Source organism: Vanellus vanellus, assembly GCF_965231255.1.
Source record: "Vanellus vanellus genome assembly, chromosome: 6".
In the NCBI taxonomy this organism is placed as follows: domain Eukaryota; kingdom Metazoa; phylum Chordata; class Aves; order Charadriiformes; family Charadriidae; genus Vanellus; species Vanellus vanellus.
Window position 1 is genome coordinate 2971125 of NC_138911.1, and position 20132 is coordinate 2991256.

The following is a 20132-nucleotide window of genomic DNA, read 5'->3' on the forward strand; positions in this document are numbered from 1 at the left end:
TTCCCTGCAATTTATTCCAATTTCCAGGAGTGTTTAAAGTTGTAAGAGATCATTGATTTTCAAATGTGTGCTTTTAAAGTAATTGCTCTTATCTGTCTTCACAATACTGAAAGGACAAGTACCGTCTATACTTTTTAAAAAGTAGAAATATTTCCAGATTTTGCTGCTTTCAAACTGAAGTCATCCTGACTATTTTGAATACCAGTGGAGGTTCTCTAGCTGTGGCCTTGCTACCAATAGCCAAATTACAATTTGAGATGTGATAGTTGATCGCTTTTTGATAATTACCTAGCCTGTGGCCCGACTCTGAAATTTGTGTTACTTAACAGCTATTAATGCAAAATATCTCTAACCATATCTATATATGACTTTTATATTTTATCGAATGTATATTATTTGTATTATTCTAATACCTACATATAGCTGTATCTAGATATTCTGATAAAGTGTCACAAGTTCAGTCCATAAAGTTTTGTACTCCAGTTTCCTTAAAAGTGATGTGGTGTTCCTACGTAATTTTGCTGTTGTGATAGCTTTGTATTTTAGACACGCTCCGTAGTGTGGCAAGGAAGGAGCTCTTCCTGTTGAGTGGGGAACCGTACGCATCTGCATCTCCTTCTTCCACCCTTATCTTCCCCTCCCTGGTCCTCTGTAAACTCCCGTACAACATTGCTTAGCAACATTCTGCTCTGCTAATCCGAGCTATTTCTTCGCTCTGACTGAAGTAATAATATTAAATTATAGTTATGCTGAGGCCGTTACAGTAGAAGTCACAGAGTATTTTTCTGTATCTCTGTTAGGTTCTGGTAATGGTATTATTTTATCCACAGTGAAATTCAGACTGTAAAGCCCATATGCACAATCAGAGCAGAGGAAGAAAAAGATACAGAGTGAGAGACTTGAACTTTTGGCTTTTGCTTGATTTGTATTTGGTGTTATGTTGTTCTTAGAAATCATCTCAATTTTATAATCTTTCAAATACCTGTCACGCTATCCTTACCTGATGTTAGGAGGAGTCACTTTGGCAAGTTTGGGAAGAGGGTTAAGAAAAAGTGCAATCTATATATGTGGGGCAGAGTGAGAAAGTTACCTTTTGAGTCATTTTTACTAAGGTCTGAAATATTCCAGGAGCACTCCAGCTCATTGACTTCAGTGCCCCTTGGTAAAGGAGAGGGAAATCAGTACGTTCTGCACAGGGCAAATGAGTTCTCCATATGGCTGATCTAGCAGAAAGTATTAAAAATGCTCTCCCGGCATCCCCGGTAGCCTCTCAGGGCAGTTGGAGGCCTGTTTGATGGCAGGAAGAGGAGAACTACGCGTAGTTTGACTTGATAACTAACTGTGAATCCGGCAAAAAGACGTTTGAAACCACTGTGTGTGTCAGGGACTGCTACACTGAAAAAGATGGGGAGGTTCCTTGCGCTTCTCATGTATCTCCCATGCACAGCAAATGACGGCTTCTTATGTATTCAAAATTTTATCTATTATTGAAGTGAGACAATTTGACAGATCGTTGATCCTGAATATAGCTGGCGAAGATTTAGACTTGAATGAGGCTTCCGTAAGGGAGGAAATTGAGGGGAAACATTTGTATCGCCATTGATGATAAAAATCCATAATAACTCTTGCTGTACATGAAAATTAATGATTTTTGAACAGAAGAATGGCTTTTCGGGGCCTGTTTTTCCTAACCCAGCCCAAAATAGTTCTCCATCTGTTCTTTCCACCTTAGGGTGCAGAATGACCTTCTTCCAAGCAGTTGGTTGTCTTTGTGTGATTGTGAATATGTCTCAGGTAGGAATAATCTGTGTTACGCAGATGAGACCACAGCTTCTGCCACACAAGCACACACAGAGTTCCTTCACAAACTTCTAATGGAGTTTCCCTAAATTGAAGGCTAAGTCGCTGAAAATTGTTATCTGCTACTCTGTAATAATATTGAAATGAATATTTCTATTAGATTGCTATTCAGGTTCTTGTGGCTGATTTATAACCATGTGAAAATGATTGATTAAAATGGTTTCTGTTTTGTCATTTCTCATCAGAAAATAAATACCAAAGCCGGCACTCTAATAACTAGAACTGACCGAAATTAAAAGGCTATTCTGATTTTTTGTTGTTTTACTTGTGGCTCTCTGATATCTGAGGATATCTGCAATAGGGAAAGTGGCACTTACTGTCACTTCTCGAATGTTTGCAGGAAACTTTCTACGGAGACGCGTCTGGCACCTTCCCAATGGTGGACTGTGCTCATCCACTTTCATGGGGCTTTGTGCTGGCTTACAGCTGCAGAACTTCATCTCTTTAGCAGAAGTAAACATATGCTGCTAGCAGTTTAGAGAGTAGTAGTAACTATAAGAAAAATAGTATTTAATTAATGAGCAAAATAGATTTTACTTTTAGAGCTGTAAGTAGAAATATAGATAAACTGCACATCGTGTTGGCATACCAACAATGAATCCTACAAAGTCTCAACTTTGCTCCCACCTGTAAGCATGTTGCCTCTGTTTGCAGTGTGGTGGTTTGGGATCTTAAATTGTCCTTGCTGCTCACAGACATGTATTCTTGGCTTAAAATGAATTACGTCTTCCGAAACACTGGGAGTTAGTGTTTGTATCAAATTAAGCACGGGCAGAAGCATTGCAAGCTGGGGGCTGCAAAATTAACATCTACTGAGTGTGAAAAATAAAATCTCGCTATGAAGCAAACTGTTAAGCCAAGTTTCACCTGACTCCTGCTCTTTGTTACAGGCCATCATTTTGCACTATGCTGCTGTTATCAGTGAGGACACTGCAGTCATTCACTGGAATACTTGCAGGAAAGAAGGAAAATATGAAATAAGGTGTTATGATTACAAACATTTGTACCACAAGGCAGTTCCAAAGAATCGGAACATCACACCACCTGAGCTTTGTGGTTGAACAAACCATCCTGACCTTCAGCATAAGTAATATTTGCAACAGATGATACTGCCAGCAGGCAGCAAATCAAGATTTCTTTGTTCTGCCTAAATTGGAAAAAACAAGATGCCTTTATTTACGTGTTTAGGAGCAATTTGGAAGTGAGAATGAGAACTGTTTTTTATAAAGTATATACTACATACGGCCAGTCCACAATAAAGGGTTACGCAAAGTGCATTGAAGTTGCTTTATGTTTGACCCGATTTTGTTAAAACAGTGTGTTTCGGCAATGATGGAAACTTGCAAATGGACCAACGCCGTGCTTGGTTGGAGGAATCTCTGAGGTCTGTTACCAGCCCAGGTCAACATCCATCTCTACAAGCAGCAAAGTCTGTGAAGCCTAATAAATCTTGGGGCAAAGAGGGAGGGAAATACTTCCTTTCCCAACTGGTTTCTTTTGATGACACCACCCAGACCAGCATCTGCCATTGGCTGATCAACTATTCTGCTGCAGATGGGTCATAAATGAGGGGCAGAGGGGAGGAAGGCCTGCCAAAGCCCAACAGGAGAGATTCGCAGGGAAAGATCAAGGGCTCACTACCACATTTTGGAAATATTCTGCCAATGAGGGAAGAGCCATGCAAGACTAAACTCTGTCCGCTGTGCCTGCTCTGCAAACGGATTAGCTACAGTTTGCCTAACGCAGGGAAGTTCTGAAATAAAAGCTACCTCAGAGGTTTGCCTGGATTTTAGTGTGCATACTGCTTTGCTTCTTCATAAGATGCAAAATACAAGCAGATGAAGTTATCTTTCCAGTTGGATTTAAACTTTAGCAACAGAATTGTATACATAGCTGGTAAAGTTGTTAAAAGAATACTGATTTCCCCCTGTTCGGCTCTGTAAGCCTTATTCAGTGTTAGAGAATAAGAAGCAAATGTTTCCACAACTGCTTGATGTTTTTTTCAGTTTTTTCAGTGAGCTTTTTATTTATAAAAGGCAAAACTAATGACATGGGAAACCAATGGTCTTCCTTAACTGTCTCTTCAGTAGATCTAAAACTTGCATATTTCAGTTATTAAGGTTCCTCTTGCAAACAAACTTGCTGATTCACTGTATTGATCAGCCATTTCAGCATCCTTTGTGAGTAAGCTAATTCAGTGTATTCCAGCTAATCTTTCTCTAAGTATGCAGGAGGGAATCAGTCTTCCTTTCTTTTTTAAAAATAGGAGTTAGCAAGGGAAAAAAAAAAAAAAAAGAAAGGCAGAGGGACATCCAAGGATTTTCTATTCCAGTCAAGGAGTCATCCCTGAGACATTTTTATGACTATTCTGTAATCTGAAAAACTTCAAAAGCCACATAAGATTTGCTATTTCTTGGCTTCAGATGTAAGAAAAATTGGCTGAGAGCACCACATCAACCAAACACTGGGATTTTAGGGAATCATCTGCAAGGTTAAAAAGAAGAAAAGTGAATTATGAATTAAGGTTTGCATTAGTTTACAATTCATAATGCCTTCATTATGTATTTCTTTTTTCTGGATCCTCATAGTTCATCTTATCTAATGAAACGACATTGTTATCACTTCAGATTTGCACAGATATGAAAAAAAAACCCAACTAATTGTAGTTTCATCTGAATTCTTAGGTGGTATGTACCTGCAGATTTCAGTTTCATGAGTTGTAATACCCCTTTAACAGAAGCAGGCTGTACTTGCATGTATCACCTACAAATCTTATCAATTCCTTATTCATTCCAGCTTCAAAATTATCCATACTGATGTTCATGAGGGAGGGAAATCCTGGTCCAGATTTTAAAGACAGCACATAGGAGGAGTGAATGCTCTGATCCCTTCAGTGCAGTAAATTCTGTTCTTAAAAAACAAGGATCCTATGATCAAATAGTTAGGGACAAATTCTGTTTATATTTCTTTTTTTTTACAAATGTTTAGAATCCAAGATCCTACTCTTGATTTGGAGAAGAATCCCTGAACTTAATCTTTTCTATGGCTCAAACGATTGCTCAAAGAGAGGAATATGAAATACTAAACAATTCTATCATAGGCCTGAAAAACCTTCTCACTTACCAAAATTTTAATGTATCAGATTTCATGGAAAATCCCAGTTTTGATGAATTTCCATATTCTAAGGAGGAAAGGTAACAAAAAACCCAGAGATTTTACTGAAAAGCTTATTGAGACTTCACAGTATGTGGTATGAAGAAGATTTTTGGTTTTTTTTCTTTTAATTCTCTTCTGGAGCAAAGTTTATAGTGTGTCTGTTATCAAGAAGATCATTTGTTACTTGAAAGCAAAATGCATACTGACCTAGTAACGAGTTAAATCAGTAAAAAATATGGAAGTTATGCTTAAAACACACAGAAAGGAAGGAATAGGGTGATTCTTCAGTGAAGAAATACTTCTGGCTTGCTACATGTGACATTTATTTCCTTAATACTTTGTTTCACACACACTGTATATTGTGTTATTGTCTAAGTCAAAGCTTTACAAAGCTTTAGTTATGCTGTGATCTGATACTAACACTCTGGGGGCAATTTGTAGTCTATGGCCTTCGTGTGAAGCAAGCAGGTACTGAAGTTGTGTCTGTCTTTCATTAATCTGGTCACATAAAGTAGCACTTTTTTGGCAGGTACATAATATAGAATTGGTTATCCCACAGCAACGTGGATTTGTGGTGCAATGATGTGCTTATTTTATTTAATAGCTAGAAAAAACAGGTGCTAAATAAGTTTTAGGATAAGAACATCTAGTTTATTTATTACTTTTTTTAAGTTATTTTTTTGAGACATGGCTTTGCTAATAAACCTGCTACCTTATTTTGGTTGTGGCTTCCTCTACAGTAGAGGTAAGTTGGCATCATTTCGTATGGCAAATATTTTGCATATGCATGTACTTGGGATAGAAAAATAAATGCTCTTCTTAGTGATGTTTTCAATCCCATATACTTTTTTTTTAACACTTTTTTTTTTTTTTGGTAGAGTCAAAATTTTTTGTGATACTGTTGGATCAGTTTTAGGAAAGGCTCATAAGATAGGTGTGCTGTCTTGTTGCAAAATAAGTATATGGAAAATGGCTAGCACAAGTGCACTTGAATTGTGAACTTCTATTAACTTTATGTTGTGCAACAAAGAGTTTTACACTGCTTTCCTCAGCTTTGAATAACTCTTGGTCTAATCCTCAACACAAAGAGTTGTGAAAGCATTTTTTTTCTGTGGGAAACAGAAGATGGTGCACAGCCTCCTCCCACTGTCAGGGACCGATTGCCATCAGGCATGTGCAGAGTGCTATACCTGAACCTCCTTTAGCAACGAATGTCTGTAACTCTATGTGTTGCATTAGTGAAACTTCTTGCAGAGATGTCAGTGGGGAAGAGGGAAGAAAGAAATGCTTCATGTTTTGGGATGGTGCTAAATTCTTGAATTTACTGTGCCCAGCAAAGAGGAGGACTCTGGCTCTGACTTCTGAATTTTTTTTTTTTTTTTTGTTATGTTTGGGTTGAAAAAAGCATTTTTTTAGTGTGCAGACTTATTTCTTCGTACTGGAAATTGGCTTATAACAGACCGAAACCATTTCTTAAATCCTGGTAGCATAACAAGCACAGTAAGTAGGTTGGAGTAGCAGTATAACCTGACTAACGATCAGTGATGTTGGGAGGGTACCTGCTGCTCTGTGTTCTCTCCCATATCACACGTGAATTAGGCTGTTAACACTTTTCTTTCCTTTGTTCATCCTATGGACCTGTCGATCACTCTAAACCCTTCCCAGAGTGCTGGCGAGCAGTCTGACAACATACCCACTGGCTGAGCAACCCCTCGCAGTTTCCTAGGAAACACAGCCGCTGAAATACCCTGAGAAGAGCAGGAGGAAGAATAAAGGGAACGAAGACAGTTGCTTTGGGATTCCCCCCCCCCCCCCCCTTAGTTCTTTGCTCTTCCAAACAATATCAAATATGTAAGGAGTCTACTACAAATAATAGTGTCAGTGTGGTAATCAGTTTGCCTGTTGTAACATGCCTACAATAGTTATGTGCTAATCACTGAAGCAATAGAGCAAGAATGGAGTTTTCTGTGGATCAGAGTCCAAATTTTATTTCTTGCTTTTCATGTCAGTGATTTTTCAGCTTTTGATAACGTCTGCAGGCGCTGCTGGAGTCCTGTGGTCAGTTATGAGGCTAACACAGTGAAGCTACAGGGAAGTCATATACATATTTCTCGGTTGAGGAGAGCCATCACTCCTCCTAAGGTGGAAGAAAAAGAGAAAATGTTTTTCACCTGCATCTTCTCGATGTTCACCTTTCTTTGAACCCTATAAAGTATGTTCTGGAATGGCAGGGTTTGAGTCTGTTGCTTCCCAAAATGTCTGCAACAATAAATGATTTTATAAATAAAGAGCTTCCACTATTTACTAATTTACTAATTACCACTATTGCAGTGTGCAAATAGCTTATTTCTACTGCAACTCCATTGGCTTCAGTGCAGAATGGACCAGGAAAAAAACTGCCACGTTATTTTGTTTCTTGCAGACTCTTCTCTGGCTCTCGTCATACTAGGACTCACATTGCTCCTAGGTGGCCTATTAATTGATGTGAATAAAACCTCTTAGGTGGTTTTGGGGCTTTTTTTGGTGTTTTCTTTTTTAGCAGAAAGTGAGGAGCTTGATGGTGCTATTGTGGTGTTCTGGAAAATAATTTCAGTACCTGTAGAGGGATCCTTCCTTCCCACAGAAATGGTTTTTACTCTGTGAGCGGCAGTGCGGTACTTTGGGAGCTGAGTTCTTAGCTATGACCTTTATCCTGATGCTTCATGCTCAGGTATGTCCTATTGCTCTAACCCAGAGATGGATGAAGTCTTCTAACCAACTACAGATATTAGGAAAAAATACAGTGGAGTAACTCTAGTAAAATATTTCTCAAGAAATCTAGAAATTTCAAATGATATACCAGTGTTCCTTTTTTTCTGTCAGTGTAAATGAAACTATACCATTTTTGCAAACACTGATATTTTGTTCTGCCTTCTACAGTAACTTTTGAACTGATCCAATTTGATGCAGTGACTTCTCAACTGCGGTGACAGATGTTCTCGGTAATAATGCCGTAATATATACACCACTAAGTAATGTTTCTCTAGACCTTCTTGTCTGTATCTTCTTGGTAGTCTTTCCAATCTGTCTGCAGCCAAGTTTAAAAAGAGATCCTCAAAGGATTCCACTGCTAAGGATTCCATAAATGATAGATACTAGTCTGAGGCGGTCCTAACTCGCTCCAAAGCACTCTGATGCAAAGTGCTGGTCTTCAGAAAATCTGGGGACACAAGAATGGGTAAAAATCCAGTGAAACCTCAAACTAACCCCTTGGTGCTATTATACCTATCATAGTACTATTGTGCTATATATGGCTTGAATTCAGGAAAGCAGTTGTTAAACAATTGCCTATAGGTTCTTTGTATTCTTTAGTCAAATTAGAGAAGGGAACCTTTAAGCTTTCTTTTTTTCTTCTTCTTTTTATTTTTTTTTTCTCCCCAATATGCCCTCAATGTGGTGGCAGATTCCTGATCCTTCCCCCCCTTTTGGATGTCTGTACTTATGCTGTGTAATAGGACACACTGGAATCTGAGTCAGAAGTTAGGGAGAGAGGGTAATTAAAGAATTTACACAGCAACCTGGGAAACATACCGCTTAGCCTTGAGTTCGGGGATTTGTAAGGCTGATGGTTTCCCAAATAATTGCTGTGAATATGATTGCACACAAAGAAGAGGGGGGAAGTAGAGGGGTGGGAGAGACAGGGAGCAGATACAAGCTGCAGCTGAAGAATGCTGGCTTTGCAATACTAAGTAGCTGAACAAAGCTATCTGTCTTACTGCGCCTTTCCGTTCCTCCCACCCACTTTGTATTCGTTAATAGCACTGAAATATCATGCTGTAGAAAACAGTTTCTGCAGAAGAAACATCTGGCTCCTTAAGGCTCAAGCAGTGGCTTTCAGATTTCCAAAATATTCTTCATCATATTTTGTTCTTTTAATTATTTCTAAGTGGCTTCTGAAAACAGGCCAGTGGTAAACTCTAAGTGGTTTTTCTGTGTTCCTTCTGATTATGTCTCTTGATATTAATCTGATTTTTTGGATGGCGTGAAAAAGAATGTTGCTCGATGGGGAGTAGACTGCAATTCATGCAGGTCACTCTATTCCACATCGCAGCAGGGCATTGGATTTGGAAGCTAAACTTGTAAACTTAGAAACAAAGGCATGACCCGTAAAATTCACTGAACCCCTTACAGCACATGAAGGGGTACAGTCATACAGTGAGCTAATTCAAAGCCAAATCTCTTTGAGCAGCTGTCATGTAGCCTTGGGTACCATTTCTGCCCAATACACTTACAGCTCTTATTCCGTGAAATTCCAAAAAAAGAGCATGTTGTCCTCCAGCCCTGCAGCTAATGTGCTGCCTGGCTGAGCTTTGGTTGTGTCTGGCTGGGTGCTAGGTGAGTCCTGGAGCAAGCGATGTCCTTTTTGGGTGTTCCAGAAAGGCAGGGGGGGTAAGGGCAGGAGGAGCTGGAACCTGGGGTAAAGGTAGGGCCTCTTTGGCAGAAAATAGAGGTTGTAGGTGAATGGCAAAGGGTCAAAATAAGCCGATACGAAACTGTCAAGTAGAATTCATATTGTAATAGAGATTTTCTCCCTCTTTGGCCATCTGTAGGAAGAGGGCTGGCTAGTCTCCTCAAAATTTATATAAATGTATGTATTTCTCGTTTTCCTTAGTACTGCTTTTCTTGTATCTTGAAATTGGTGCACCGCTATGGAGAAATAACGTGCTTACTCTTGTAGCCAGCTGCAATCTGCACGTATATTTTCAGTCACAATTCCTCTGTATTATGGATGTATTTGTATTTATATTGCCAACCGGGGGCACAATCCAGTTATGGGTCAGCTCTACTGTTTAAAGCAAGGAAGGATGCGCTTTGTCAACCCTTCTTCCCAAAGTCTTCCTCCCAGTACATTCTTCTGCAACGTGCCCCGGGGCCATGGTTAAAGCTTGTCATCCTATTTGTTCTCTCTGCAGACCTAGCGCTCGCTCATCTGACAGCACTACCGCTCACGGTAATTTTTAACATCCTTAAAAGTTGTGACAGAGAGGTGGTGTACCTCGAGGGCTATGTCTAGCTTGGAGAACTAATAAAATCTCTTTGGATGGAGTCAGGCTGTCCTTCAACGAAAAATTCCTCAGCCATGCAGATGAGATTGTCATGGTCACAAGCTAAAGCAAAAACTTCTCAATTTGATTTTTGATGTCTGTTAGGCCTAACTTAATGTGATTGCATTTGAGGACCAATCTGTATTTAGGCAAGACTTTTTCCTGTCTCCAAAACTACAGTTTCTGCATCAGTATCTTCCCTTGAGTGAAGAAGCCATATTAAAAGGGGCTGCACTAAGGGTACTCGTCTGAGGAAAAATAAATACACTAAAATAATACTGTGGTAAAGGCTGAGTTAGACTTGGAAAACTGATACCTTTGAGCAACAATTATTGTAATACGTAAAGCTCCCAAAGAGGGTTCCTTACTCTCCTTTTTGTTAAAGATTTACTTTATTTGAATGTCTCTTTGGTGTGTGTTTTCATGTCATTCTGAAGAGGAAAGTTATAATGAATTACCTACCTCTGCTACAATCTTCTTGTCCTTCCCCAGAAACGTAATTTTTTTATATATATCTCTTTATATATATATACACCTATAGTGATAGCCTTTCAGTGAAAGCCTTTTAGCTTATGCTCTTTGCTGTGCAAACTGAAGCAACCGAATACAGGAGCAGCTTCTGCATCTTTCCCACGTGGTTGATTTATTGATGCTCCTGTAGGTACCCACTGAAAGCAATACATGAGAGAGCATCTTTCCAATCCTAGGGGAAGAGAGATGTTTAGCTCTGTCATCTGTTGTTCTATAGATAGAGTTCTAAACTAAGTACTTTAACTGTTATACCCATATGAGACCAGTGTTAATGTTGGTGAATTGTAGAAATATTTGTGAACGTAAAGTTCATAGTCCTGTCGGTTGATTTAATGCTGCAACCACTAGATGTAGGAGCTGCTTCAGTGGGATGGATGGCTTTTTCTTAAGAAAAGGCATAAATATAAAATTGTAATGTATTTGAGGTTTTAAATGCCTTTTTTAGTAGATGTCTTACTGCATCTTATTCCTTTGTTCTTCATGTTTCCCAAATACGGGGTTTATTTCTTTTGTGTGTCACTCTGTATCCCTCAGTTGTTTGGATTGTTTGCTTTTGCTGTAAAATGCTGGTAGAGGTTTCATAGCACTATCTCCCGTGAGATTTGATTGATGGTGATTAATGTGGGCAGCTACTTTTTCCCCTACCCTATTCTCCATATGCCTAACGAAATTATAGAAATCGCTCTAGTTTTGTGTGTGTGTGTGTGTGTTTAAACAAAAAGTAGAAAAAGAGTTTTGCATTCTTTTGGCTATTTTTCCAACCTTTCCAAAATGTTTTGCTGGTTTTTCTTCTTCTTTCTTCCTTTGTTTTGCCTCTTAGTCCAAGCTATAAAAGAACCAAAGATTGGACTTGAAAGGTTTTGCCACTGAGAATGTGGGTGGAACTTTAAAGCTTGTGAATTATATGATACATGATCTACAAGAAGTTCTCCTTATTCACTTGATGTGTATGATATGATAAAAGAACGTCTCAACCCTAAGGTCAATTTTGTTTTCAAAACGCTTGGAAACCATGATGATAATTCACTGTAAGGGAAAATAAGGAAACAGTTTTTTCCTGTGAGGGTGACTGAGCACTAGAATAGGTTGCCCAAGGAGGTTGTGGAGTCTCCCTCCTTCGGGATATTTAAAAGCTGGTGGGACACAGTCCTGGGCAGCTGGCTCCAGGTGGCCCTGCTTGAACAGAGGGGTTGGACAAGATGACCTCCAGAGGTCCCTTCCGACCTCAACCACTCTGTGGTTCTGCGAAGTAGTCTAAGTTGTCTTTTATTGATATATAGCAGAAAATCCGCTTTGAAATTGCAAATTAAACCAGCCCTTGATTAAGAAATACAGGAGTAGTATTAAAAGTTCTCTTTTCTTTGTACAGAAACACGAACAGATAGAACAAAGAAACTCTTCAGACACTACACAGTTGGATCCTATGACAGCTTTGATGCTTCAAGGTAAGATTTTTTTCTTTTTGGTCGCAATCTGTTTACAAAACCTTTCTGGATTTTATTTAATCGTTACTTTTTGTTTAGACTTTTGAGGGAAAGAGGGAAGCAGATTACTAAACAGAGCTTCTCAAGAAATCATTCTACATCTAAACTGTTTTATGTCACATCTTTCTTTTTTCATATAGGATGAGTCTACAAAAATAGTGAGTAATGAAGTAATGAGTATCGCTCTTTTGTTTTCATAAGTGGTGAAAAAGATCAGCGTTTCACAGAAGCAGTATGTTCCAGCTGCTTCTACAGTCAAGGACCACTTAAGTTGTTGGATACTTCACAAGATCAGATCTATCTGTATCTGTTTACAGAATCATAATTTGCTGACAAGAAAACCAAAATAAAATTTTGTGATTTGTTGTTCTGAATGGTATCTTAGATCCTAAGTAGAAATTGGGCGGTTAAAAATGAGGGATTTAGAAAGTAGAAATTATATTATTTACTTGCAGTTTCTGCTGAGTATTCATGATTTCTAAGGAGGTTTTTCTCCCACATACATGTACGTTGGACATGCAGCCAGCTTCCGGTAGAAAGAATGATTTTAGAGCACAGAACCTCAGTTAGCTGTTGGTGTCTTCTTGAGAAAATTTTGGTGGCGTACTGGAATCATTATGGTTTTCTCCTGACTCTTTAATTACAGCTTGGGGTTTTTTTTAATTCTGAGGAAAACCACCTTATTTGTAGGAGAAATCTGAAGTGTGTAAAGTAACGATGGCAGTTTCATACACCACTCTATTTTTTTTTAAAAAAAGGAAAGAAGATATGGTAACTGTTGTTTTTATTATATGATCTTAATCCTTGTCCTGAGGGTCATGTGAAGTTTCTCTGCCAGTTAAAACAATTTGGGGAGGGAGGATGGAGTTGAAGTCAGCTGAAGTAGTTTGGATACCCAAGATGTCCTTGTGTGTTCCTGATAATTGGTGTGCGGAGCTCTGAACGGCAGGGAAACCGCTGGTTGTCTTCTCCATACAGCCTAGAAATATTAGATAAATATGTAAATCTGCAGTCCCTTGAGTTGTGATTTGAAAGAGTGTTGCAATGTTGGATGAAGAGGGGAGGTTTGGTGACATGGTTGGGTGAAGCACAGGCCTGTGGGTTGGCTACAATCATCCCGTCTTGGAGGTTCTGGTCTTCCTCTTACTGTACATGGTGTGCTGTAGGGCATCATCTCTTCCTGCTGGGACTTAGGAATAGAGACGCCCCATTTCAACATCTTCCATATTCCTCTGCCATGATCAGCCAAGTTACGAAAGCTTTGAACTCTTGGACAACAATGAGATTGACTGGGTAGTCTAATAATGATAAAGTTGTCAAGAGAAGCTGTTAGTCTGTACTATGAAAGACATAGCTGTTCTGCAGAGCCAGCTAACTGGTTACTAGTTATGTTTCCAGTGAGCTTTTCACAACATTCTTTGAGTGATCATTATTGTATAAAATTCATAGCCTTGTCTCTGTATTTCAGTGTTAATGCATAGGGTTGTTTCTGGAAAACTAAAAGCTGTGGCCACAGCATATTGCCTCAGAGATACCAAATAGTCCCACTCGGAAACCTACTCCTACTTTCTAACAAAAGATTTTTTCATTTGAAAATGTCGCTACTATCAAATCCTTGTGTGTGTGTGTGTGGAGGTGGGGGAGCTATTGATTCTACAGCATTTGGATTTTTTGTTGTCCTTTTCCCAAGAAAATTCAAGTCTGTTATTGGGAGGGAGCAATACCATCTGCCTTTCTGAAATAGGCAGTACCCTATTGCTTAGAGAGGTTCTTTTGAAAGCGGGAGGCCCAAAGCCATCTTCAGACCAAGGGCTTGAACCTCATCTCTGCTTTTTGGGAAGTCATGGAAAGTGTGTGAGATGTTTTTGGGGGAAAGGGAGAGGTTGTTGGTTTATTTTTGGATTGTTTTGGTTTTTTTTCCTCTTAAGGTGTTGGGCTTGTGCAGTCTAACAGCAAAGCTCTCAAAAAACTTACCTTACTCAATTCAGGACTAAAGCTGAGCTTACCAACATAAACTGATAAAGTTTATCAGATAAAATGATAAAGTTTTTGTACAGCCTTATTATTGAGAAATTAGGTATGAAGTACTTCTGCAATTGTTCCTGATTCTGGCATCGATATCTGTTAATTGTCTGAGCAGTAAGAAAGAAAGCAACAAAGTTCTCCTGGCAGCTTCTAAGGGAAGCAAAGTTTTGAAGAAAGCTCAGAGAATCTGAAATCCAGTGGACCCATTTTGAAGAGTGATAGTGGAAATAGAGGGAAAGGTAGGAGAGGGTAGAATTAATGGGAAATTTCAAGAAATAGAGTATAAAGGTGGACTTGCTTATTACATTTTTAGTAGAGAAAAGTATGGTAATTTTAGAAATTTTGTAAAATAACACTAGGGAAACTAAAAAAATGGTTTTGGTGTCAAAGTTTCCAAACCTAGTTAGTTGCTGGAAAAGAAAAAACTTGTTTCTCTGGGGCGCATATAATAACTTACTCTAATGATGGGTTTACAGAGAACATACGCCGTGATGAAAGGTGAACTCCCTTTTTTGTCCTTTACAAACATCACAAATAGTAAAATGTTCTTCTGATACTTTTTTCCTAAACAAAACAGAGCATGAGGACTTGCTGTCCTAAAACTGCAATAGCACACAAAGTTGCGTTCCAGATACTTGACTGAGGCTGCAAATCGGGGTTTTGTACACCAAAATGGTAATTTTACTGGTGCTTACATATTGCTGCTAAAGAAAAAGAATTTGCATTTAAGAATCTGCCTGGAGATCAGTATGTCTTGTGAGTACGTACGGGTCTAATTCCTAGCATGGGCTTCCTCAAGGAGGGGAATTGTTAAAAGCGGCAAACAAGATTTCAAACTAACAGCAGTTCTCGATATTTCCAAATTTGTAGAGCTTTGCTTGCTTTCTCTGTTATCATTTCATATCAAAGTAAGGGAAGAATATAGTAAAATAGGTTTTACTGCTCGCAGCTAAGTTTTAACAGACATTTGTTAGAAAGCAATCGGGCCTGTGTATTAGAAGAGCTTTGAAACCAAAGCGTTCACAAAGCCGATGCAGTTCCTTCCTGGAGATGGTGTGGGGGAGTGAGGGGAAGTGTCTGCTCCCTTCTCTTTTTCCTTCCCCCTCCCAAAAGGCAAAAATTGCTGAGTAGAAACCCTCTGTTCAGAAATCTATATTAATAGGCTTACTCACATGCAGGAAAATACATTGTACATGGCATTTTTCATCTTTAGGAAAATGTGCAGCTTGAGTAATGGAGGTTCATTAAATCCTGTTTCAGCTTTGCATAAGAGATCAGTTATCCATACATTAGTACTTTGGAAAAATGGGTAGTATGCTTACTAGTATGTAGAAAAGCAGAGACACTTGCTTGCCAGTACAAATAGTCATTAAATATCATACAAATATAATATTTGAAACTACCAGGTCTAATGCATTATCTGCTTTAAATGCTGAGAGGATACATTAATTCTGTTATGCAAAAATGATGTTGTCTCCTGCAGCTGTCATGTGCTGCTGTGGCTGACATTCCTTTACGTGGTTTCTTTTACTATTTCGCTAAAACCTTTTAAGAACTAATTACTTTCAATCATTTTCCTTTAATCTGATGCAGATAGACATATGTTGAAGGGAAGGATAGGCTTTGTTGCAATGGCATACATGTGCGGGAGGGTGAAGGTTCTTAGGCTGGTGGGAGTTTTTACCGGACGACCAGGAGTCCCTGGGGGTTTGTCCTGGGCTGCAGCTCTGGGGGCTGAGGTGGCAAGTGGGACGGGCAAAGTTTCCTTCTGCCTCCCCAGATGGAGCGAGCGGCAGCAGCCGTGGTGTCAGACGCGTCCCCAGATGGGGCGAGCAGGCAGCACCCATGGTGCAGACCCCAGGACACGCCATGGCCTGAGGCTGTACTTGCCTGACGTGCCACAGAGAGGAGCAGAAAGCAGGCATGGAAAAACAGAATCAGTATAGAATCATAGATTAGTTCAGATTGGAAAGGACCTTTAGAGGTCATCTAGTCCAACCCCCCTGCAATAAGCAGGGACATCTTCCACTAGACCAAGTTGCTCAGAGCCCCGGCCAACCTGACCTTGGATGTTTGCAGGGATGGGGCATCTACAGCCTCTCTGGGCAACCTGGGCCAGTGTTTCACCACCCTCAGGGTAAAGAAATTCTTCCTTATATCTATTCTGAATCTCGCCTCTTTTAGTTTAAAACCATCACCCCTTGCCTTAAAGACCAAATATACCAACAAAGTTGCAAGGAGATAATGTAAGACTGTTTTGACATGTCTCTGGAGTTTTGCGTCTTCCCTAGATTTGTGGTCAGGACAACCATGGGACATTGGTTTTGAGAGCTGAGGGAGAGGCAGGATCCCATTGAATTTGTTAGAAAAAATGCTTGTTTGGGTCTGTCTTGTTTAGGCTGTGACCGGCAAAGCAAAAATTCCCAAAGTATTACAAATATTCTTCAGAAGTCTAGTTAAAGCTCAGGACTACCTTTCAAACAAAATTATTTGTAGGTCTTAAATCAGTTATTTCATGGAGTCCTCTTTCATCAAGGTCGAATTCCAGTTTAATAACAGAAATTATTGCTAAGGTGTAGACTGGATGTTGAAATTTAAAAAAAAAATCTTTATTTTTTAAAAACTTAAAAATAGGGTAAACCTCTAGAAATGATATTTTTAAATCTGCTTTTTAACTGAAGTGAGGGAATTGATTCATTCTCTCAAGATAGGACAGTGAATTGTTCAGTCAGGAAAATCAGAAGACAAAATTAAGTTATCAAATTTAAAATACGTGAAATTAATCAGTTGTTTAATTTCACATGTGAAATGTTAGCACCTTTTCTAATGTGATGTGACTGGTCATAAAGTGGTAACTTAGTTGTCATGCTGTGGAGACATTAATAAATGAGCAATTTTGGTACTATGTAAAGATTATGAACTCAGTTTGGTGGAAAACATGATCCAGTTGCCTTCATGGATTTGGAAACTTCAGAACACAACAGTGGAAACTTTTACTGCTGCATTGATTGCATCATCTCCCTCCCACCCCCAACAGAATAGCGAAGTAGCAAAAGTCAGTGGCATAATTGAATGCCAACTTCAATGCAGTTATGAATTATGGGATGTAAATGTAAGGTTTCCTGCCTCTTCTTTGGCTTTCCTTTCTTCACAGTAAAATTGACTTTGACATCTTTCGTTTTTTCCATAACCGTGTTAACTGGTCCTAATCACTGCATGGGAGAAGTTTTCTTGGTGCCTTTTCTTGACATCCCATGGCTACAGCAGTATTAAGAAGCTCACAGGAGAGTGTAATAATAATAAATAACCTTTTTCAAAGGCTTGTTGTCACAATGTTAATGACGGGACCAAATTGATTTGCCTTCTGCTTTTATTTCTATTTTTCTGGATGAAGAAAAAGAGGAAAATTGGATTGTGTAGTCTGGGAGGTACGTGTAAGAAAGCTTAATTAAAAGCTTAATTCGTTAACCCTAATGTCCCTACTTGGAGTCAGGTGGCAGCATCTGTGTCTCATGGGGGTAGAAACTGACAGAAGCAACTCCTCAAAAGCCAATTTACATAGAAACACGTGAAAAAAAACTGAGAGATTCTTCTCAGCTGTGTATCCCAGCCCTTCTCTGTTGATGTTGTCATCTGCACTGTGGGTAGAGCAGTGTAAGCTTTGATCCTGGAAGGCTCAGAGAGACTCTTCGGCACAGCTGAAGCTGTCTACCTCTGTAATTTGGCACACTCTGTAGTGTGTTTTATTTTTTAATTTTGTAACCTGTAGAATCTGCCTGGTGAATGCCTCAGTCTTTGTCCCAAAGTTGTGATGTGAATGGTGACGTCTTAACAGTTTAAGCATTAGGTGTGTTACACGGTAATTACACTTTTTTTAGTGGAAGCTCTCAATTTGAAACAGAAATATATTTTCATCTAGTTTGGTACCTGGTTTCACATGGGTATTTTGCATAAATAGATTGTCTTCCTTCTGGAAAAATGCAATTATTCATCACCTTAAATATCTATTTTAAATGCATGGAAGCCTTTTGAAGAATTCTGGTCGTTGCAAGTCATGAGCTACGGTAAGGCTGGACAGGGAGCTAAGGGACCTTCGCCCAGTTCTGGCTCCACAGCGGTCCCGTTCCCGTGTTGCGGTAACTTGGGAGTATGTTCTTACTGAGCGCTGCTTGCTCGTGCGCAGCCGTCAGCAGCAATCTGTTAAATCCTGGCAAATGCTTCTTCACAAAAATCGAAGGAGTGTGTAAGAGCTGTCATTATTTTTTTATATCCCGCTTGCCGCGTTTTCGTGTTGGTCCTCCCTAGGCCTGCAGAACAGGGAGAGAAGTCTTGTTACACCGGGAATAGGTCTTTCTGCACTGACATAACCGACTTTGTTGTGTTTTTCTGTTGGATGGCACCAATTCCACTGCACACGTGTTTTCTGTGAAGTTTGAACAGTTCAGTTGATCTCTTGCAGGAACTGGAGTGCAGATATTAAAATGGATACGGTTCATTCTTAAAAATAAATTCATGATTTCTATTACTTTAGTCTGGGATTGATGCATTGGTGATAAGTTGAAAGTGATTTTACAGTTCTTCCTAGCTGCAGGCATAGGTTTTAAACATTCCTTTTCTCTGGTGGAAAGGAGTAAAAACAGTAGTATTTTAACTTTTTTACATATATACGTAGCTCAGTTTTTGTCCAGGAGATAGCAGCAAAAATATCTGCGTGTGCTTATTGTTGTAATGTATATATAATGTAATGTCTATAAAACAGATATGTAGATATAACCACGTGATACAGTGATGTCACATCCGAATGCTCGTTGAGATTTTAATGATTTAAGATCTCTGCACATGTGATACTCTGGGTTCTTTTAGGCATAGAATAAAATCAGCACCAAGCAAATTATGGAAAACAACGTATGTAAACTATTTTGTGTGCGTGTATCGTTACTTTATTCCTAAAGATATTTTGTTGGGCTTGCCTGATGCCTGTTCTGACTGACTGAATTTTCTGTGAGTATAATAGTCTGATAGCGCTGAACTGCTCTTAATGCGTGAGGCAGAAAGACAAGGGTAGCTCATTCTATTACCTTGTGCCTCATTAACTTGAAGAATATAATTTAACACAATTTGGAAAATTATATATATGTTTAAGCAATAATTAAGGCATTGTCGATTTTGTGGAACAGGTAGAGATGTAAAACGTGAAGTTTTTCATTTACAGTTATTTAATTTCTAATGAAAATGATCTTACTCGCTAATAAACAACTTCGCACTTTGCCTCCCCTGCTGTTATGTGCTGCCATGACTGAGGTTTTTATGTTGGTGACTGCAGCAAATATTTAAAGTAAGTGCTAAAGTAGGAGGTTAAAAAGGTGTGTGTTTATGTCTCTGAACTGTAGTATCTCTTCGTTGAAATCTGTAGTATAATTGCATAAAGATGCAATATTAAAGTCTAATACACTTACAGGAAGATGCAAACCTATACGGTGAGTGGTAAGAGTCTCTATGAACTTGTAAGTGCATTTTTAAGTTTGCTGCCTTAATAGTGAAGTTTGTGTAAAGCACTTCAGTAAAATCCTGCTTTTAGCAACTAATGGTTTTGTAACTAATGATTAAAATTGGTCAGACGTTTTCTGGGCTAGATGTTTGCCTAAATTTTTAGCGGTGAACTGTTAGCAAAGAAAGACCAAGAGTTTCCAAGATGGAAGTGGAAAAAAAAATATATATAACCCTTCCCAAATTTAAAATTAAAATGCTCTTTCTGAGAAACTTTAAGGATCCACCTCTGGTGCTAGTGAAAACCTAACTGTGTAAGTACGGGTACAGCAGGTCCTGATGGCAAGGGCTGGGATTTGGTGGATGTGCCGTTTCCTGCGCAGCAACTGATACTCTCACACTCAACAGTATTTTCTCTGGAACTCCTCCGACTGGATGCTGGAGGACAGGATGGATTTACATGTCGGAACTGAAAGCAGCAGCCTGTGTCTTGTGCATGGGGAGG

At 39.1% G+C, this 20132-nt stretch overlaps 1 protein-coding gene across 1 annotated transcript in view; it reads left to right on the forward strand.

Annotated features, from left to right (window-relative positions):
* SHANK2 (SH3 and multiple ankyrin repeat domains 2) overlaps positions 1-20132 on the forward strand; it is a gene marked incomplete at both ends in the record, with an annotated part of 314691 nt that overhangs the window by 143589 nt on the left and 150970 nt on the right. Inside the window, one exon of the mRNA XM_082485045.1 lies at positions 12001-12076. Within this exon, the coding sequence (XP_082341171.1) occupies positions 12001-12076 (76 nt within the window). The remainder of the gene's footprint in view (positions 1-12000; positions 12077-20132) is intronic.